The following is a 22,342-nucleotide window of genomic DNA, read 5'->3' as shown; positions in this document are numbered from 1 at the left end:
CTTTCCCAAGACCATATGGTTGTATGCTCTCTGACATGAAGCAAACACACTTCTGGGGAGAAAAATCTGCCACTCTTTCAGTGTGCTTTCTGTAAAAATGGATGTTAAACAATCAAAACTCCATTAAAGTTCCCGGGGGACCCATCCGTTTGAGCCTGCTGAAAGTCAGTGAAGACACCTGCTGCCGTTCCGCTGCCGTGTTTAAGTATGGCACACAGTCTCGCTGGATTGGCTGGCCTGCCTTCACACCGCACAGAAACACAGCGTGAATACGGATCCGTGGTTCCAAGTGTTTGTGCCACTATGCTAAAGATTCAGAATTACAAATCCTACTGGCAGGAGAAGATGGCAACACTCCAGAGGTAACTAATCCCTAAGGGTAAAAGTGGGAGTGAGGCAGTTTGGTTGGTTATCTAAGTGGGGTGTCTGTGTGAGTCAGGAAGGAGACTTTAAAAAAAAAAAAGCCTTCCCTCATTTTCCTTCCATCCTGCTTTGTTGCTCGGTGGAGAATGAAAGGGAAGGGGGACAGAGGAAGATAAAGAGGGTTTTATTCAGGCAGTTCTAAGCCCCCCTCCCAAACTGCTTCCCTCAGTGAAAGCGCTTAAACAGACAGGGTTGCCCCCCCCCCCCCCCCCCCAATCTAACTCCCAGCAAAGAAAGACGCTGAAAGGAGGGCAACATACGGCGGCCAGAGACACGCTATTGTCCCCTTGTCCCCCTCTTTTAATAGGCCTCTTCATTTCCAATCAATCCTGCTAAATGCAAGTTTAATAGCTTTTCAATAGCAGCTTTTCCCCCCAGAGGGTAGCTGGGATTTTCTCTCTCTCTCCCTCACCCCTTTTCTCTTTCTCAATCTCTTCCCTCTCTTTCTTGTTCTGTTCTCTCCAGTTTTACCTCTTTTTGAAAAGGGGGGCTTCCAAGATTGTTGGCAGTGTTTATTGCGCACTCAATTATCCACTTCATCTCAGGGCGCCCCGCGGACCGAGCCCAGCCCCTCGCCTTCCCTCTCCCCTTTGCACCCTGCCGCCGCCGTCACCCAAAAGCACAATTACAGCCGCCGTACAGTGAGCTCATCAGGAACGTGAGCTCTCCACAGCCCCGACCGTTGTCGTTCTCTAAAACTGCCTCAAAACCCATTTTCACATGGGCCCTTTCTGTCTTACCCTCCATCTGGGCCAAAAGAGGTGTGAGCAGAGAGAAAGGATCAGAGAACAATGCATGTTAACTCACCAATACTTTCTCCCAGTACATCATTTTACCAAAGTGTTTGAAAAGTGTATTGAACTGTGGGTGCAAACAAGGAGACTGTATGTCATGTGCCGTGGATCAGGAGAGGCCAATTTGAGAGTGTGAGAAGTGAACCGTCTCCCAGCTCAGGGTATTAGGTGTTTAGTAAAGGGTGGCATTTTCCCGTCATACCTTCCAAAATGCTATTTTAACAGTCTGCCCGCCTTACATTCTGCCTTTATGAGCTATTGAGCGTTTTCATATGCCTCCCTTTGCAGAGTGAGTTAGGGATTTGCCTCTTTGTACTTGCAACAGTACAAACATTGATTGCAATTAAGCATCATGCCCAGAGTATCTAAATGTTTACAATGGGTAATAACTCGCTGCATTGGTTGATTGTTTAGATGGATTACATGCATTGAATTGTTTCTCTTTACCTCACCCACATACGATTTCTCATGCTCACGTATGGCAATTAAAGCCACGCACACACACGCGCGCACACTCATGCAGCCGTGTAAATATAGAGTACAGCGTATGTGCTGTAGCGAATGTCTTCACACCATATGAGTGATTCATTGCTCTCCATATCCCTTATTGAAAATGCTCAACAGAACATCTCAACTGGCTAATGACTCATGCCAGATTCCTTTAATTCCTCCTTGCTGAATTAGACAATTCTTTGACGGTGTATTAGCAGCTTAATTACATGAATACATTTCTGACGGGGATAGAGGGAGGAACAGAACCAGACAAAGACACAGTGGAGGAGAAGAAGTAGGGAGCTGTGGGTGTAAAGAAGCTTGTTCTTGGTGTGCTGCAGTGTCACATGCGCACATGCATAAACACAAACACACTCCATAGTGTTCAGTGTTTTTGCCAGAGACAAACTGAGGAGTTTGGCTGTTGGCTACAACTGAGTCATATCTGAAAAGAAAGCTTGGAAAACCCAGTGTTTCTGCAGTGGATGTGAGTTTACTGAAAATGTTGTGCTGCACAGTGTGTTATGCCAGTAAGTGTGTACAATGTGTATTGTACTACATGTGATGTGTCCTTATCAGGGAAATGCAACATTAACTCTGTTTCTTACCTTGCTCTGTGTGTGTGTGTGTGTGTGTGTGTGTGTGTGTGTGTGTGTGTGCGTGTGTGCGTGTGTGTGTGTTGTGTGTGTGTGTGTGTGTGTGTGTGTGTACATGCATTTACCTCCCCCAGTAACAAGGTCAAAACACATTTGGCCTGATACATTTTAATCCGGATTTCTCAAAATGAAATATCATTTCACGCCGCTGGATGCACATGAGGCTAAGTTTAGGTGTGTGTGTGTGTGTGTGTGTGTGTGTGTGTGTGTGTGTGTGTGTGTGTGTGTGTGTGTGTGTCTGTGTCTGTGTACGCTTGTGTGTGTGCGTGCATTTCTGCTTGACTCTGTAAGTTCTTTGTGCTCGCCTTGTCTTGCATATGCTGTGCTATGTAAGTGTATGTCTGTGGGTGAATGTGTGTATCTGGGCGTGTGAACGAGTGTGGAGGGTGGGCCCGTGTTAATAGGGAAAGCAACTTGTCAGGCACCAGAGGGCACATTTAGCAGTTGCTGTGACACAGTGACTCTGCTGTTTCTGTCACGTGGTCAGAATTAAGTGCAAAACAGCCTCTCTGACACGGACACAACCTATTAAAGAGCTTTGCGTTGGTGCTGGCGCTGCCTGCACTCTCGCGTCTTCGTCTTAGCAGTCAGGGATACTTTCACATCAGGAAGGATCAGGAAGAGACAGATGGACAGATGTCAGCAATGATCTGTCCACCACTGGACATATGCCTTGATAGAATTAGATTGAATGACTCGCTCTGTCTGAGTGTGTATGTGAGAGAGTGAGAGGACTGAAAATTTGTATGTGTGAGCGCTGACAGTGATGCTGAAGACTTGGAAAGATAATGGCACTGCAGATGACCTTTAGATAAAATGTGGCTCTAATACACTGAGTACAATGCATTAACTACCAAGTCACCACAGTCATAATCTGCTATGCCATTTTGGCAATCTCACAAAAAAAAAAAAAAAGCCTGCATTCTCGGCCATTAGTCAACTTAACCCAACACTGAAAAAAGCTGAGGCCTTCAAATAAAACATAAAATAACATCCCATACAATAACTCTCTCATTTGTAACAGCTCAAATGATGCACTCTGTCCATTTTCCTGTGTTTCTACAATGACACTCAACTGCATATGTTCATTCACTCTAAGAGGCTTCGAGCTGCATTTGCAGAATGTCTCTATTTTAGTCCTCATTTTATTCCATGTCCTCATTCCCATCCAGTGCAAGGAAATGCAACATCTAGTCCTGTGGGGTCTATAAATATAAGTGCTCTCAACTTGACTGGACAATTTGCTCTGTGCAGTAATAATTCAAAATGTAAAAAAAAAAAAAGTCACCCATGTAGGCTAGTTGCATTTTGGCCTGAGTGGATGAGGCAGAATCCTGCATGTGGCTGGTGTGAGTTTTCCACAGAGGAGAAAATGAGGAGGAAACAGACAAAAAATGCACAAAACAAGGCAATTGGCAAAAAAGTGTCAGGCTTGGAATAAACAACCCCTTTCCCCAAATGCAATCCATTGTGCCTTGTCTAGATAAGGCTTTCTAAATCGAGCTGGAAAATGCAAGCTCCATTTCTCTATGTATGGAATTATTATCCCTTTGTTTTGAGTCAGGGTCCTTTGTCTCCCTCTTCCTGTGTGTGTGTTTGTGTGTGTGTGCATGCAAACAGACAGCAGTGCTGAGATAGCTAAACCAAAGAGAATGTGTCCCAAGCACGACCCTACACCCATCTCAGTTTTGATCTGGCTACTAAGCTCATTATCATGACGCCCACAGTGTCGGAGGACTTGAAGGGCTGCTAACAACAGATACCACCCACCTGTAGCGATATGGCAACCAGCACATGCACTACATATGTCAGCACCTTGACTTGGGCGGTTGCAAAATGCTTCGGCTTGTGCCTCTGCAGATGGCCACCTCGCTCATACCCAACCTCTCTTCAATGCTTTCTCTCCCACGTTGCATTCCAGCTGCACTCCCACCCACCCACTCTCACTATCTTTTCTCTGCCATTCTCTGTTTTGTGCCCAAATTGCAGTCGAACAGCTTTTTAAGAGCTGTTTTGGTGGAGTTTAATCCTCCTAGCCTCCCCTTTCAGCCTTTATTCCATTGTGAAAATCTTGGCTCAGACCTAGTCCCTTTATACAGAGCGCCCCCCCCCCCCCCCCCCCCCCCCCCCCCCCCCCCACACACACACACACACTGCTCGGCTGATACCCCCACCCAGGGCATTTTCTTCCATTCCTGCGTCTCTCTGCAATCCAGCCAGATCCACTCATTCCTCTGTTTATATCACTCATATGTCTATAGTCTGTGAGCCATGATTCCTGAAATCAATGCCTAGCAGGCCCCTCTTTGAGAGTTATATAAGGTGTTACTAATTGTTGATTTGCTTTCTCCATGGCCCTTTCTTTCTTGCCATCACTTTTCTTTTCTAAACACAGTGTCAGCTGTCATCTTTTGCCAGCCTCTCCATCGCACTTTCTCTCTCCATCTCCTCTATCCTGTATCCTCTGTCCCTTTCTCTCGCTTTCTGCATCCCCGGTGTGAAAATCACAGGGGTTTGTGTCAGCTTGTCAACACAACCCTCAAGAAAGAAGGGCGGAGGGTGAACAACAGGGGAAAAAAAAAAAAAAGCCACTACATGTTAGAAAGACCGGAAAAACTGAGGCAAGGTAAAAATGGAAAAAGTGGGCTCCTGTCAGCTTCCAATTGCAAAGGAGCGGGCCTGAGAGGGGATTGATGGAACGCTGTAATCAGCCTGTCTCCAGAGCTGTCACCATGAGCTTTTTCTTTGCTCAAATAGGGCGCTGAACACATCAGGCTAGCAGTGAGGCTGATCGCATGGGCGAGCAGCGGCTGAGTTTCTCCCTGGGTACCTGCTACAACAGATGCAGTGGATAGTGTAATAGAGTGGTATGCATACGAGGAGAGGGAAAGGGAAAGGGGTGGTGGAGGAGGCCGTTTGGGGGGCAAAGAGTGCTGATGTGACACAGTCAGAGTGTTAGTGTATTCGGTGTGCGCAGTCACTGTGCTGCAGTGCCCGACAGTGTGCCATAAATACACACTAACACAATAGATGCACAGTCACTGTCAAAGCCCTGTAACTTTAGGGTTTTTAGTGGGCAGAGCATCTCTCTGAGTATAATTCTACCACAGCTTTTAAACAGCTCCACCACTTTGAGGCCAAGAGCCAAAGAGCTGAGAGATGACTCCATGTAGACAGATAGCAAGTGACTGGCTTGGCTGGCAGTGGGGCAGGAAATAAAAAGCCATATAAAAAAAAAAAAAAAAAAGAGAGAGGAAAGTGGAGGGAGTCAGTGGTGGTGGAATGAAATTGTCTGTACACATCAGCCAGCAGTGTTGACAAGATGTTGATTGAGCTAGTCTTGTCATTTCGTTCCTGCTTACCCCCTGGTGTTTTCACTGCAAGACAGCTGCTGGCTGGATCTGTGTCACAGTTCCAGCCCTTTTCTGTGCCCCCCCCACCACCACCCAACCGCCTCCCTCCATGCTTCTCCTTCTTTCACTTTTTCTTTCTGTCTCTGTATCCCAGTTTCCCTCTCTAGCTCCCTCCCCTTCTTTCACCACTGTTTGGATGGAAGGGCTTTCAGTGTAATTTACTGTGCTTTTAAATCATTAACTTCTTGTGCTGTTTGCAAAAGCCCGGTTTAGAGTGTGCATAACAGCTGACAAAGTGGATAAAAAAAAGCGATAGTACGCAACATGTGATGGAAAGGCAGCTCAAAGATGGAAATGGAATAAAACATTTTAAATCCTCATTCCCCAGCTGTACACATGACAAGTAAAGAAAGCAGTACATACATAGGGAGAGAGAGACACAGAGAGAGAGAGATATTACAAATCTATAAAACAATGAAGTGATAATGTTAAAATTGCCTCCATCTCTTGCTTTTTCTAAAAAAGCGCTGGAAATGAAAACAAAGAAATTCTCTACATAGATGCTGCACTGGGACTCTGGGCCTAATGCCCTGGGGTGTCAATTAATTTAGTCTAGGGATTTGCGGCCTACTCTTCCTAATTGAGCCCAGTGGAGACACCCTTGGCTCTTCACGATAGGAAGTAGTGCGTTTCATAATTAATACTTTTTTCCCTTTATTATTATTATTTTTTAATGAGGGTGGTAATGCTGTAAATGTATGCATCTCATTAGGGTGGAAGGGCCATCCATGCTATTGTTCATTTCTGCAGTGTTTGCTGCTGGTAAGATGAATAAGAGAGACAACCTCATTCAGAAGCAGCAATGGTGCATTGAAGTCAAAGCTTGTGCTTTTGTGTGCATTTGAATATAGAAACAGAGCTAGCTCAATGAGAGTCTCATTAATGTTGCTTAATATGTGTGCTTTTTAAAGCTTAGAGGTTAATGCCCGACTTGCCTCCATTTCACTGGAGCTCCCTTTAATTTGATGCATAATTCTTTTTTGTCAGCAGCTGACAAGAGCCTCTTCAGAGAAAGCAGCTGAGCTGTGTTGTGAACTCTGCATCCAGCGGGAACACAAAAGGCACAAAAACACTTCCAATTAAACGTGTTTAAAATGTATTTCTTCACTTTCTTTCTCACGCTCGCTGCACATTGCAGTAGATATTACTGAGCTCTATCCTATCGTCCCATCCCTCTGTCCGGAGAACATAACTCCTGGTGATTAAACAAATTACCTCCTTTCCCAGGAGGGCCATTGATCCAGTGAAAACAATAAGTGTGTGATTCACAATGCTGCCACCTCTCTGTTCTTACAAATAGCCTTCAAATGGCCATTTATTAACCGATGTGCGCGGTTAGTCTGTGACCAGAATTTCTGTTCCCCTTCATCTACAGGTGGAGAAAAGGCCGCTTTTAATTTAACATGATTTTTTTTTATTCTATTCATCAGATCTCCTGTAGGTTGAAACGTTCCCTTAAAATTACTGACGAGTAAGAACTTCCACAACAGAAGCAAGGGAGGGAAAACCCGTTACCTGCCGACCTCCATACATCCTGCTTTGTGCCGAGGAAAAGACGGAAAGGGGAAAACTAATTTCCTGAAACTCCATTTCTTAAGCGTTGATTGGTAAAAGAGCATAATTACAGTGAAATGTGAAGTCAGGCTTTTTCAGATTGCACTGCTTCCTCTCAAAAAATCAGGCCATGATTAATGAATAAATGATTAATGAATGAACTAATTAATCAATTAATTATTAAGCAAGCACTCTGAACAAGAATCGGGTAGGACGGATGTAAGAGACGCTTAGGCTGTGTGTTAGAGAAAAAAGGATTTAAGATAATCTGCCTGTTTGTTCTGTCAGTTTGTTTAGTCTTCTGTTACAGGGGAGGAGATGGAAGACTCAGCCCTGGTCTTGAGCTTCCTGAGTCAGCCAGCACCATCTTGTGTGAGCGCAAGCACTGATCTCAAAATGCTGCATTTGCAAGTTCCCCCATATATCTTTGGGTCAAGTCTTTAGCTTATGCGGCAGGAAACCTGGCATAACATTTGCCAGGTACAGTGACGGTGTTTGCACTGGGCTGTAAGAGGCCAAGAGTCCCACAGACAACACGTCTAAAAAAGGCTGGGGGTAAAGCAAAGTTCTAACCATCATCTCTCCTGCCTCTGTCTTTAACTAGGACACCCCATCAATCTTTGATAATGTGCTGTGTGGGTCTCTCCTGTGTGACCGGGCTGATGAGACATCACAGCGGGGACTGATGTATGAAATGCAGGCTCTGAATGTAACTGTGATATAGTGGACCGTTTCAAGTCGGGTTTGACCCTTTTTTTTTTTTTTCCTGGATATTAATCGCTGCAGTGAAAGAGTATATGTGTGATATATCCCTCCCCCAGGAGCTCCGCACACTTTATTCTTTGGAATGGGCTTCTTCTATACCTTCAGCTTAGTGGAGGTGGGGGGTTTTTCACATCTGCCAAAAGTCCCCAGAGCTGCTACACAACAGGATATGGGACACAAAATATTATTTTATAAGCAGACGGGTTTATTGTTTCTATTAAAATTCAGCATTACTCTATAAAGCTGCACTTTTCCCACCTCCCCCTGACTCCCAGAAACACACGCTCAAAGCAAGAACATGAGAGAAGGATCTTTCATCCCTGCATATCATTCCTGGCGTTCACTGCTGGCCTTATTAACAGAGTTGTGAGTGACGGAGGCAGAGTGTGTCGGGAAGAGTCTCTGGGGCATTGATGGAGGCAAGAGATGGAGCTGCATCAAGCTGAGGGCAAGATCATGCTTACGTTTATCCGCTTAACGCGCTTTGTAAAGTTCTTTGTCTGTATACCCTTTTCCCTAACACTGCTTTTACTTCTCCATGTCTTCTAGTCTATTGTTTTTCTCGAATGGCCACTGGTTGGACTAGTGCTGCATTCTGTCCTAATCATACCATGGCACTGCAGATTTCCTCCAAGTCAAGTGGGTGTGAATAGGTCTTTGTCATGCTGGGTGGCTCATTGGCTGTGAAGCCCTGGACATATGGCGGCTGTGTGTTGGGATGCATCACGGCGGAGAATGCTGTGGGTTGGGCTCTTGACCCTGGCCTGGCCTTTAACACCTTACCGGCTGCACTAGAGTCTGTGGCTTGATGAACTTAAACACTTCATTGTGCGCTTTGTTTTGGAGGGTGTTTTCTTTGGCGGGGGGGTTTACTCTGGAAGAAAAATGTAGGGTTTTGCAGCAGGAGCAGATGTGTGCTATGTGACTGTATTACCAAACTTGCAGCATGCGCCTTTTCGCCGAGCGCCGGGACACACGCACACGGACGGACGTACACCGTGTGACACGTTGTTTGCATGGTGGAAGCAGAGCAACGCTGGATGGTAGCAGTACGTGTATCTTTGACGGCCAGACTTTCTACAGAGAAATCTCCTTTTGTCCTGGTGCGATAAGCCTGTTAATTAAGTGTCTAACAGGAACGTCTACAGCGTCCACCGCAGTGACACTGCCACCCAAACAGAACCACATTATACAGGGAAATGAGCTCAGCTTCTCCCCCCAGTTCTGGTCATACTACAAAGAGAACAAAAGTAAACCTTAAACTTTTGAAAGATCTCTAGAGCTTCTTTTATCTTTTTCATGAATTCTGTCTGTCTGCAAAACAAGACTTTCTTTGCAGGTCACATCTACTGAGAGGCCTCAGGTTTGGGGCTCTGATAAACAAGTGGAGCGTTGCAGGCTCTTAAGCCCATCTGGTGAGATGATCGATCATTAGACACAGTGTGAAGATAACTCCCTCAGCTTGCCTGCTGGGTACCACTGATCCCATATCACCCTCGCAGGATATGGTATGAATCACAGGAAGTTGAGATCAATCTATATAGATTGTGCTGCTTGATTACAAATGAAAAAAAAATCCCATTTGGCTTAGGCACTCAAATGCCTCAGAGTCTGGCTGTGTTTGTGTGAACGTGTAGGTGTGTGCGATGTGCGTGTCTATGTGTTAAATAATAGCTTTTTAACTTTCTCCTTTTACCGATTTCTGATATTTGTTGAGCCCCCTCTACAATCTGTCCTACCTTCACTCATTTACTTTGCTCAATCCATCCTGCTCTTAAATCTCCCTTCTTGAGGGAGTAGTCTTTTAAATCTTAATTAAAACAGACTCCAAAACACCCACCCTCCCGGAGACTGACTGAAAGCAGCTTAGAACAATCAAGAGAACGGATTAGAAGCGAGAAGAAAAGAAGAGGAGAGGAGATGCAGGAGAGAGGGAGGGGGGGGAAACAACGGATACGGATCAGCAGAGAAAAATATTGTAAGGAGCCAGAGGAATGACCCCTTGTCTTCATCCTCCCTGATCCTCTCTCCTCCCCCCTTCGCTCTGTCTCTCCCTCTCTCTTAGGGCTCTGGAGTCTTGGCCTGACCTATTGACATTCAGCTTCTCGGCAGATTAAGCAGCGAATGGAGCCTCTGGAAAGGGTAAACACACTGGAGGAACAATGACCAACAGGCAGCAACCTTATTGGATTCTAATTAACTGCCAGGAGAGATGGCTACAGGCATGTTAAGTGGGACACAAGTTAGAGCCCCGGACATCAAATAGCACAACTCACATCACCTACACTCCCCTCCTTTCTCGTAGATTGTCTCTCTATATGTCACTGTACTTTGCTGTTCCTCACTTTCAGTCTGTTTGCCCACTGTTTCACATATGTCCCATGGGAATGGCGACGTAGACTTTTAAAGGCACTCCTCAGAGAGCTGTTTGCCATCCCTCTTTCCTCTTACCTCTCCCTTTCTTCCTCCCCCTCTTTTTTAACAAGGTGAGACGAGACTCATTCCCCAGGGGCGGCTGTCTGAGCGCTAAGGTTAAAATAGGCTTAAAAATTGGAGGAGATTATTTGATATTGAACAGATTGAATTATCTGGCATGAGAGAAAGAGAGAGAGAGAGAGAGGGATGAAGGAAAGCAAAATCATTTTTCTGCATTGCCCTGAGAAGGAGCACAACCAGAGGGGAGTGAGGGACCTAAAAGGTTAGGAGCTGCAACTCCGTGGTCACAAATGTGAAAATACTGAAAACACAACCAGTTCTTCTCTTTCTTTTTTTTTTGTATGCCTACCCCAATTAACTGGTACTACTGAGTGCAAGTCCAAGCAGGTCTCTCTATGTGTGAACTTTTCTCATTGGTGCACTTGGTCCTCTGTCTTTTGAGTGGTCGCCTGATTATGCCAGCTCACAATGATGTTGTGGTTTCTGCAGGCCCCCCTGTATGCAGCCACAAGCACTAATTAGACTGGTCTCATTAATGTGTTAGTGTGAGAGAGGGCCCTGGCCATCATGGGCTGAGGCTGACACACAAGGGGGAAAGCAATGCCTCACTAGAGACAGGCCATTGTCACCTCAGCAGGCATATAAAGCAATTCATTAATTGGTGTGAAAACACACATGAAACCACACATGTGCAGACAGACACACACACTCTCACACCTCAGTGTGAATACACACACTAATGTTATGGGTATTCCGTGAACCCATTGCTTGTTAACACATTACCTGGGATCAAAGTGGCAAAGGCTGGAAGGGGCAGAGGACTAGGGGAGGGACTATTTGTTGAGGAAAATTACAGCCCAGTGTTATGTTTGTCCTTTGGCTAACCTGGCAGAAGAGAGGTTTCATCCGCTTCACAAAACGGATGGATCTCATCCCTCGTCAACATCATGTGAGTCTCTGAAATCCACAGAGTACTTTTTTTTTTTTTTTTTTTTTAATCAAAGCTGGGAGGAAATGAATCGGAGCTTCAGTTGTGATCGAAGCCTGGAGGTATAAAAGGGATCCACATGACCACTGTCCATTTCCACACCATTACAGCTACAGTCATGGCTGTAATGGGTTGAATTGGGCCATTGATTTCTCTCATGCACCATCTTTCATCCAAAAAAAACTAGTCTGTGCCAGTTCTGAGATACACCCAGTTGCTTTCAACAAAACATCACATGCTCAAAGGCAGCTCACAAAAAACTTAAACCTTAGCCAGTAGAAGACACACACACACACACACACACACACACACACACACACACACACACACACACACAACCATTACAATGTGTCCCAGCTTGAGTTCCTGGGGAGTTAAACAAAGGACTGAGTTTAAATTGGCTTTTAAAGAACTCCCCAGCACAATCAGGGAGTTGACCGGAGCTACTATAGTGTGTCAAAGGACTGTTTAGAGAAAGAAGGGTAGGTAGGCTGAGGTCTATAGTGCAGTGAAGGGCTAATCTAAAGTGTGACAGCCCAAGGACTTCCCTCGACAGGCTTCAATAAGCCTCCAATCGGGCCTGACTGCCCCTCTATCATTGGTCAGCTGCTTTAACTGGCCTGTGATTGAGGGGCTTCATTAAGGTCCTATTTATCTTCAACCGTATCACGGTCCTGAATGACTGGTGACATGCTCGACACACCCACGCGCCGCCTACACATGAACCTAAGCAGATGCACAACTGCATTAGCACACTCAAAGTCCTCGACAACACACTGGCATTCATTTTAGCTGACATTTCTTTCTAAATGGTGCTGCTGTTAATGTACTTTTAGCCTCTTTTTTTTTTTTTTTTTTTTCCAAACCAGTCAACCTACGTCTCTTCAACTTTCCTCCAGCTTCACCACCTCTCAACGTTCCCCCTTAGAAAACTGTCCCGGGCCTCATAGCCTGTGATTCCTTGAAGAGTTTGGCATGTGGCTGTGTTGAAGTGTAATGCGCCTCAACAAAATAGCAGGCCAGGTCACCCCGTGACCCCACACAGACAGAGACCCTCCCAAACAAGCCACAACAAACAGCTTTCTGTAGCCACTCTGCCTTTGATCTGAAGAAGCAGAGATGAGATCTGTCTCCTCTTTCCTCTCTTCTCTTTTGCCCTTTTTCCTTTTTCTTTATGACACCTCCTTATATCTCTCTTTCCCTTCCCGCTGAGCAGGTGTATTAAATGTGGTAACTATTCCAGCAGCACTGGGCCGTACCTCAAAGTGCAGTCTGTGAAGACGGCTTTTTTCTTCCTCCCTCTCATCTTTTGTCCTTTCCATCATCTCATCTCCTTCACTCTTCCATTTCTTTCCCTTTATCCTTCTCCGTCCCCTTTGCTTCCTTTAACATGTTCCCTCATAGTCTTGAATGTGAAATAGAGAAGGCCATTCCTCATCTATCTAAATTCATCTACACCTCCCTGTCTATCTCCCTCTCACTCAGCCTATTGTCTGTTTAGCTATACGTCTAATTATGCTGTCTCACTTATGTAATTAGTGCAAAAATAAATAGCTGCCATAGCTTTGTCTATCCCCTTCACCCCTCCCGTTCTAGTCTCTGAGAAAACAAATTATGGAGAACAATAGGCACAAATGGCTTCTGCACCAAACCACATGATGGATGCAGCCTGGGTTCCCTGCATCTCATCCCTTCCCTTTTTCCCTTCCTCGCTAACTCTCTTTACTCTCCCTCCCTTCTCCATTATCTCCAGCTCTATATGTCTCTGTTTGGAAACAGGGGAGGACTTGAGCACTCTCTCACCCAACTACCCTATTATTGTATGGCTGTATCATCTGTCTTCCCTTCTTGGCACTGACACTATATTCACACTGACATCATATTAGGCAAGGTCCTTTTACTATCCCTCTCTTTCTTTCCCTCTCTCTCTCTGCTCCACTCTCTTTCCCTTCCCCTGCTGTTGTCTCCACTGGCACTCTCGTCTCCTCTATCCCCCAGAGCATTCGATACACCACGACTGCAAAGCAAACGCCTGGGACTTTCTAAAGCAAACAGCCAGCCATCCTGTGCCGTAGCCCCATCTGTGGATAGTCTGAGCAGGGAACAATCAGTCCCTCTCCTCCTCTGCCTCGTTCTCTTTCCAACCCCCTGGGATCTGCACAGCACTAGGATGCCTCAGTCAGATGGGTGCAATGTGCTGGAACAATGGTTGGGCTGCTTCCTCCAGGAGGAGTGTTGGGTTCACCTCAGCCAGCCTGGGAAACACTTAGCCAAGTGTTCCTGCCCTTGCCGTGCTGCAGCTCCACATGCGAAAGCAGAAAGTCTTCCCACTATGTACCTTCTTTACCTTTACCTCTCACACCCCCATGCACAACTCTGCACTCACACGCCGACACATGCACGCACACAATCTCTTCCTGCATGTCTAAGTGGATGCCTGAAATCTAATGTTTAGCCGGAGGTGTTGAAATATCAACTTTCTATTAATCCCCCTCAGACTTGCAGGCAGTTACACCTTTGTTGTTTTTTCACCTCTGCCATGCTTGAAGAAAAACAGCAGGTTTGGTTTACACCAATACAAGCATATCCATTACCTGAAATACTAGGCTCCTGGCAGTAAATCCCTTTGACTTCTCAGCCTTCATTCTTTCTTTCTCTGTCCCTCCCCCATTCCCAAGCTGAGCCCATTCTCATCTCTCTGTCTGCTTTCTTTGGCCAAAACAGACAGCACCTTACCCTCCTGCTGGTCCAACCGCCACACACATGCTTTATGGTTCCTCACACAGCTCAATAATATTAACATGTCTTGCCACAGTTAAAAGCTGGATCGATAAGCTTTGACCGACACCCATCAAACGAGAGCTAATTGGCTGCCCGCTCTAACAGACCTCCCAGGACGAGCCCCTCAGCTCTGTCCAAAATTCCCCGATGGATAAACTGCAAATGAAAAACACGGCTAAACTCCGTCCAACCCTTTGCCCAGCCTCCTATAACAAAACAGAGGAAGTTCCATTGTGCAGAGTAAGAAGAGACTAAGCCACAGCCAACCCACTATTTTGGTTAATCGTTGAGAACACTAACACAATATTAGCCCTGGTGTTCAAGGCAGATTGAACTGACAGGAAGGAGAGATGAAAAGAGGGAAAGGGTGGTTGAAGGAGGACTGGACTTCAAGGCACGAGTAGTTAAGAGTATTTAGTCCCACGAGATTAGACGCTGTTTCCTTCTCTGACAAAAACGAGCAGCAGGAAGGCAGACAATCTCTGGCTCCCTGAATGCGTTTCTACCCCTTCATGTTCCAGGAGATAACATATCCTGAGAGCTGAGGCATTATTAGTTAGACAGTTGGACTTTGACTAATCACTCCAGAAAGGGCATGTAGCCCTGAAGATGCCAAACACTCATCTCAGCTTATCATCCTCTGCCCCAGTGTGTGCCCTTGACCTCTGTGTGTGTGTGTGTGTGTGTGTGTGTGTGTGTGTGTGTGTGTGTGTGTGTGTGTGTGTGCGTGCGTGCGTGTTGCTTCTGTGAGCTCCTCGTGAGTCACTTCTGAGGATGTGTACATGCCATACGTCCTCATTAACCCTGCAGAGTATTTTTCGAAACCTCGATTTCGTAAGACAATCGAGTTTCATAATAAAAGAATAAAAAGAGAAATAGAATTATCATCAGTATCAGCATCTTATGTTACAGAAATAGTCTGATGTTCCTAACTGAACTTTTCTTTTTCCTGAGCCCCCCTTTCAGCTGCCAGAATCCTTCTCCAACAGAGCTATCTTTAATACAAGGTTAGGGAACACGGCTGGTGAAGATAACACAGGAACAGATATTACTGCTACGCAGAAGATAAATTTCAATTTGCTGTTGGTTTCTGTGTCTCGGCAGGAGATATGAAATTCTTGTCTTGCAGGGCAGGAATTGATTGGAAAATAAAAATGAATGTGGTCTAGTATGTCAGTGATTTTTCTACTGCATGTTGGTTTCTGGGTCTAGGGTCTTTTGAAATGGTGATATATCTCTCTAGAAGGAAGTGACACTTGCATTTTAGTGGGGGCCAAATGCATTACTAGTGCTTTCTTAAAATAGCTCTCACTGTATGAATGTGACTGTTTCCCTGGGGGGGTGGGGCTGTTTTAATGACATGCACAGAATTAATCCTGGTTCTTCCCTCTCGCTCTGTTCTTTGTATTACTGTGTTTATGCAGGAGAATGAAAGAGTAAACAAGTTTGCGCTGTCGCCACCAGTCCATAGGCTGATGATACAGCCCTAAGTGTTGGGGAAGACGACTCCAGGCAGTGGCAGGAAGCTGACACGGCCTCTCCATTGTCCTATTCACTGTCATTTCCTCCCCGGATCTTCCAGCTGCCCCAGGGGAAGACAAGGTGAGGATATGCAGAGACAGACACAAGGAGAAAGCCACAGACAAAGACAAAAGAGGATAGGCGGGGAAGGTAAAAATAATACTGGAAGAAGCCAAGTGCCATCCCCAGTTTGCTACCTGGCTGCTTTGGCTCTCTGTGTTGGACCATACAAGCATACACATCCAGCTAAGTTGCTAACAGCTGATAACAAAGCCTCAGGACAGACTGCCAAGTTCTTTATCTGTGTTTACCCGCGTGGCGAAGCTGATTAGAGTCAGGCAACATTATGAAGCCCCAGTGTTTCCTCTCTCCTTCCATACGTGTAGCAAGTGCGTGTGTGAAAAGGGAGAGTGAGAGGATCTGTGTTTATGAATGAAAGACAATGGCATGTGTTCGTGACACGTATCCAGGATGAGGAACAGCAGGCTGTTGTTCAAGATCTTGGTCGTTCATTACTGTGCCTGCCATGGACTGACTCCGTGACCAAATGATTCATGGAAGTGACAATCTAGAGGATTTCTACGATGCTTAGGAAAACTAAAATGCATGTTTGACATAGCTAAAGCTACGAGAAATGCACGGATCTTTAGATATGATTTACAGCCACAAGCTGATCCAGGAAATTATGGGTTGAGCAGCAAAACTGTTACACAGAGTTCACATAGACAGGAAATCAAAGTAGGCCAAAATTCATCTATATCTTCGCAATGACTATGTCTCCTAAATAATGCAAGACACTTCTGTTCAAGACTCAGCTGTGTTTGGATTCTGCTGTGTCTGCACTACTCTGCAGCTTGTGTCTAACGCTCCCCGTCGGCTGGCTCGGGTTCAGCCCTCAAAACTTTCTACCACTCAACCACTTTATCCTCAATCTTTTTGTATCACAGAGACATACGTCGAGTGAAATCGAGAGAGTGACCAAAATGGGGAAAGTAAAAGCAGATGGAGCGAGCAGGAGTATGTTTTTGTGTGTGTGCGCACGTTGGTATGATGTAGAGAGAGAGACTAGAGTAGCAAGATGTGGAAAAGGTTAATGATGCTCAGCAATCTTCCTCTGTGTTTCCCTGCCGCTTGTCGGCTTAATCATCAGGACACTTGTGACACATCCCAGTGTCATCCCTGCAACAAGACTCCCCTTCCACAATCCTCCAAACTCTGGCTCCCTCTGGAAGAATTCAAAGAGTGCCAGTTCATAAAATATGCATGTTTCCTAAAACAAAGCTCTTGGGCCACGCTGCCACTGTGTCCGCAAACATATCTGCACTGGGTGAGGAAAAGATAGATCTCTGGTAATGACGCGGGGTGGGGAGGAGAGGGCTTAGTCAGAGCTCATCACTTCCTTGGCTAGATTTCAGTCCTCCGTGTGTGCTCGCGTGAGGTATGTGTGCGACCGGGCTTTCAGCCTTTGGTGAAAGTCTGCCCCCGGCCCATTAAGCAGATACACTCTCATGTCCTCGTGTCCCATAATCACACATTCTGCAACCAGCCAAAAGAGTTGTGAGAAGAAGCAAGGTAGAAAATTTCCACCGCGTTACACTGTAGGTGGTGACACAACTTTAGAGGAAGGGAGAAAAACCTGTAATCTCAGCTCACAGCCTTTGAACTTGGCCCGATGAGACACAAGCGACCCAAAGCAAAAGGTTCCAAAGAAGAGCTCACTGAAGATTACTCAGAATACTGATGCAGTGTGGAATCCAATTCCTCTGGGAGTCCATGGGTCCTTCCCAAGAAAGTAAATTATCAGGGATTTTTCAAACCTGCATACATACAAATGTGTGTCATGTGCCATACCCAAATTTAAAAGTGAGCTGTGGCCATATTTTGATTCTACAAATACATTTGTGAATGCAACCCATTTTGAGAATTAGTGACTCTGTGTCAGACTGGTAATAATTCAGGTCTGGGCTGTCCTAGGTTCTAACTGTTACCACTTTCCTTGTTTGTGCATTGAGAGAGAGTGAGAGAGGGCAAGAGAGGAGGAATACAGTGTGTGTGTGTGTGTGTGTGTGTGTGTGTGTGTGTGTGTGTGTGTGTGTGTGTGTGTGTGTGTTGGGGTTAGGGTCAGGGGAAATATGCCACTGTTTGGCTACTGCCCCTTTTCATCCAGCTGTTGCTAGTCTGTCAGGGACCAGAGGTCTGCTGGTGTCATATCCCTCCCCCGAGCTTTGGATAACGACAAAACCATGCAGACCTGTGGGCTCAGTGTAAAGATGTAAAGATGTACTCACAACACATGTTAAATGCCTTTTGTTCTGAGTACATTTTCGCAAAAGCTCACTTTGCCAAGTGAGATCTCAAGAGCTGGTGAAACTGCTTGCGATGCATTCGCTTGAAGCTACAAGTCTGTGTGGTCGAGGCAAAGAAACAAAAACGCCTAAAAGGATTTAGTCCGTCTTTTGTCCCTCAGAGAATATCTGTGTCAGAGTGATGCTGTCCTATATTCCCTTACATTTCAATTGAATTATTTCCTCTCAAAGTGTCAGTGCCAGGCAGTTGTTTATCAGCAACTGAAAAATGCTGATAAGTCAACAGTTGCTCACTGTTAATTGCTGAAAGCTTTTTTCTTTTTTTTGCATCAACACATTTGCTGCTGCACTAAATTATTAGAGTAAATTGTAGCAGCTGCTAGGAGAGCCTGCCTGTTTATAATGATTACATTTATAATGAAAAGGCACAGATGTTTTTCTCTCTCTCATTCCATATTACAGGGTCACTTTAATAAGGTGGGCATGGTGATGCATAAGGTGGACAAACCAGAGAACAGATTAAAACAGCAGAATTGTTTCCAAATGTATTTTCTGTGATATTTTCAACTAAAACACTGATAGTCTGGTTCTTGTGGATGCTGGCGGGGCGAGTTGTTTTGTAATGTGTGTGTTCGTAAATAAACAAGGCGATTCTGTAAACAAAAAGCGGGGGGGGCAGACAGGTGCGCTATGTGTCTGCCTGTCTCTCGTCAACACCCCCACCCATCTCTCTTTTCCACACTATCGCTTTCTCCCTCTCATGATAAGACAATGCACCCTTATGCGCACCGTTCATAGTGACCACGACCAGGCTGGATTCATCTGGAATCATACCCGATCATGAGGAACCCACATGCAGGGTCGAGGCTCCGGGTTCAGCTTTCGCGTTAGTTCAACAGAAATCAATCTGTGAAGCACCAACTTCGGGAGAACGACCTGCGCAGGTCCGCACGGTCGGCGCTCTCTCCTTTCTCTTTCGATGTGTTGAGCTCACCTGCTTAAATATCCAAGAACCTCGTCTTCATTTGCAAACATGTTGTGAATGAGCTTTACTGAATTAATGTGCACACGATGCAGACCCGAGCAACCAGTGCCCCGGGTTCAGAAATCAAACTTTCCGTTCGTGCGCTCTGCATCCACAACAGCATGCATGTCCACTAAACCAGAAACCCTCCGTCTCACACACGTCTTGACCAGACCAGGAACAATTCCAGCTACCCCGCTACACACTGAGCCGTTATTCACCGGGGCCGCGTCTCGGCTTGCTGACAGTGAAACCCCCTAATGTCATGAAGCTTTCAAAACTAATCAAACATTTACCAGCAATTAACAGCGATGAGTTGTAGCACTGCAGCAGATCAGTTGCGCCTCTGTAGCGGCGCACTGGATGGCTTGACGCAGCGCGCCAGTACGGAGCGCGGTCCGTTCTCTCCATCAGTAAACACCTGCATGCGAAACGGTAACAAAAGCGCGTCTTACCTGTGACCATAAGGCAGAAGAGGAGGTATAGTGCCGTCATTTTAGCTGCTCTGGCCGCTGGTTGTCTTGCGTGGAAGGATTCACTCGTTACGTCTATGCGACTGAGCTGGTTACGGTCCACCGCGGCACCGAAATATCACCAGACGGACAAACGCGCTGTGACTCGCCCACAATAGGATCCAGTTTGAAGAAACGAGTCTTTATGGTCCGAGCAGTTTGTAAACTCTTGGTTAACAATGCATCTCCACAGTTGGTAACTTTCTCCGCTGCATCAGCTTCTTTTCCCAGTATCTGTTCCCGGTCACGCTGGCACGGCTTCCACTTCTCACTGTGCTCCCCGGCAGGATCGGCCGTTTCAGTCCGTGGGTTCGTCCGCAGTCCACTTTGTGACCTGCCTGGGCACGCTGCGCCCGTAAGCGATTTCTCCTCCTCGACAGTGCGCAGTGATGGACCCCGGTGAAGTTGCCTCTCGCCTCCTCCGCTGGAGTCTCTCACTTTGTCCCCACTGTAACACGCTCTCTCCTTCTCCCTTGCGCACACATACACACACACATACACACTCACTCGCGCTGTTTACTTCTCACGCCTTCTTGCCAGCAGGAAACGCGCACTGACAGTCATCTGGTGGGGGGGTTCACCAAATCTGGCAGGAGCTGAGTCGGAGGAGCTCTTCTGCCTCAGATGCTTGCCAGGGGGGGCCCGGCGGCCCCCGCCCCCAGGGGCCCGCTATTGGTCGAGCTGGCGTCACGGGGAGGGCGTTTAAGACACTTAGACCGAGTTAAATGACTGCCCCTAACGTTTTTGGGTGGAGTACCCCCCTGGAGACTCGGATTGTAGTCAGCTAGTGACGGGCGGGCAATATGGCCCATAGATGATCAGTGCTGCTGTTAAATAAGATAAAAATGTCACTGCACAGCGATTCAATATAAACCTTAATTTTCTTTAATACACATCCATTTATTTCTCCTGTAATTGCATCTTCCTGGTTTAATCACAAGCTCATGATGAGACTTAATAATATGAGATGAAGTAATGTTTTACACAAGTCACTTAACTTCATGCTGAGGTTTATGAAAGATTATTTCCCAGGATTTTTCTTTTATTGGAGCTATAGAAACTTTTCTTCTCCTTAACGAAGTTACAGAACTTTGCTTTAGTTGGAAATGAGTCGATTTCCCACTGAAAAGCAAAGTTAACACCTGAAACTGAGTATCTGGTTCATAAATGAATTAAGATGAATTATTTCTGTCAAACTCTGTGACGATCACATGACTCTAAAACCTCACAAAACCACAAACAGTAACTCCATAAAATAACCAATAATCAATTACTGGATCAAACCGTTAGACCCACTCCTGCTATGACAAACTTCTATTTATTGTGTTTCATGTTTAACTGTGCTTTGTTATTTCACTCAGACACCCTAAATTGAAGTGTATGCAATGCAGCTTCATACAGATGTATGACTAATTGATTTTATTTTTTTTGTTTTTATGCAAAATATTTTCTTTGAATTTGGCTGAAAACGCTTTTTCAGGTGTAGTGTGATCTAAAATAAGCCTGTTGTTCATTGCCATACAACTTGCTGTAAGATGAGGGAACAGTCATTATCATAATTCAACAAAAGCTAAGGCTTTTATAAAGAGATGAAAACAGTGTAGTCTCTCTCTCCCTGGCTCTTTATAGGCTTGTTCTTTGATGTTGTTTATTAGTTAGTCAAGGATCCATTGATCAACTAAAATAATAGGCCTTGCAGTCATCTGGTTAATCAGTCTTTCACTTGTATATTGTACCAACTGCTTAATTTAATGTTAACACAGCCACCCTTTCACGCATGCACGTGAAGACACGCACATATGCGCCCTGCCAATTCGACCATGTGGTTACGGCTCCATGAGACTGTGAAAAATTAATCAAAGTGTGAGGATTTGAACAGCGAGGACTTCAGCATGTGTGGATTCCAGAAAACATCATCCACAGTCTTTCTTTATGACATTTTACGCTGCATTTAATTAAAGGCTGAACCGCACAACGATTAGGGCTCGCTCCTCGTGAGGGTTTCCCCCAAACAGTAGTTTTAAAACCCCAGGGCTGGCCTTCCTGTTTATTGCCTCCCTGTAATGCAAACATAAGGGTCCCCTGCCAGTAAACACATGTTGATGGAAGAAACAGCTTGCACAGCTGGGAAGCCAACCCAGGTTAGTGTGAGTGAGCACATGGGTAAATGAGCATGCCTCGTCGTGTGTGTGAGGATTTTTGTGTGCATGTGTGAATACAGTAGATAGATAGTCAGTTGTTTGTACATATGTCACGGTGAGATCTAGGCTGTGTGCAGGCAATTGAATGTCAGAGATAGAGGGTAATCAAAAGAAACTGTGTTTTTGGTTGTCTGTCTGTCTGTGTGTGTGTGTGTGTGTGTGCGCACATGTGAAACCATCAATGAGTGACTGAAGGCGGGGGCTCGGGTGAGCAGTAAAACAGCAGGGTGCCTCTCCCAGTTGTGCTGTGATAATAAAATCAACATCCATTGTGCGAAGTCTGTCACTGGGCATGACGGCGTGATTGAAATGTATGATCTCCTATGGCTCACACAGATGGACAGATAGACAGGGGCAAAACAGATGATAGCATGTGCTAGGATCAGTTTGAGCCAATAGTCTTAATTATTTTGGCCTCCATGGCATCAAATGGAGGGCACCCATACTCCCCAAGCTTTTGAGTGGGTGAATAATTT

General features: G+C 45.7%; 1 protein-coding gene across 3 annotated transcripts in view; it reads right to left on the bottom strand.

Moving 5' to 3' along the window:
• kirrel3l (kirre like nephrin family adhesion molecule 3, like) overlaps nucleotides 1-20,294 on the bottom strand; it is a 32,565-nt gene extending 12,271 nt beyond the window's left edge. For all 3 annotated transcript variants that reach the window (XM_026294148.1, XM_026294146.1, XM_026294149.1), the window contains exon 1: nucleotides 19,609-20,294. In XM_026294148.1, the coding sequence (XP_026149933.1) occupies nucleotides 19,609-19,648 (40 nt within the window). In that variant the 5' untranslated portion in view covers nucleotides 19,649-20,294. The remainder of the gene's footprint in view (nucleotides 1-19,608) is intronic.
• Nucleotides 20,295-22,342: the final 2,048 nt, after the last annotated feature.

Source organism: Mastacembelus armatus, chromosome 16 (genome assembly GCF_900324485.2).
Source record: "Mastacembelus armatus chromosome 16, fMasArm1.2, whole genome shotgun sequence".
NCBI classification, from domain to species: domain Eukaryota; kingdom Metazoa; phylum Chordata; class Actinopteri; order Synbranchiformes; family Mastacembelidae; genus Mastacembelus; species Mastacembelus armatus.
This window is presented reverse-complemented; position numbering and strand designations above follow the sequence as displayed.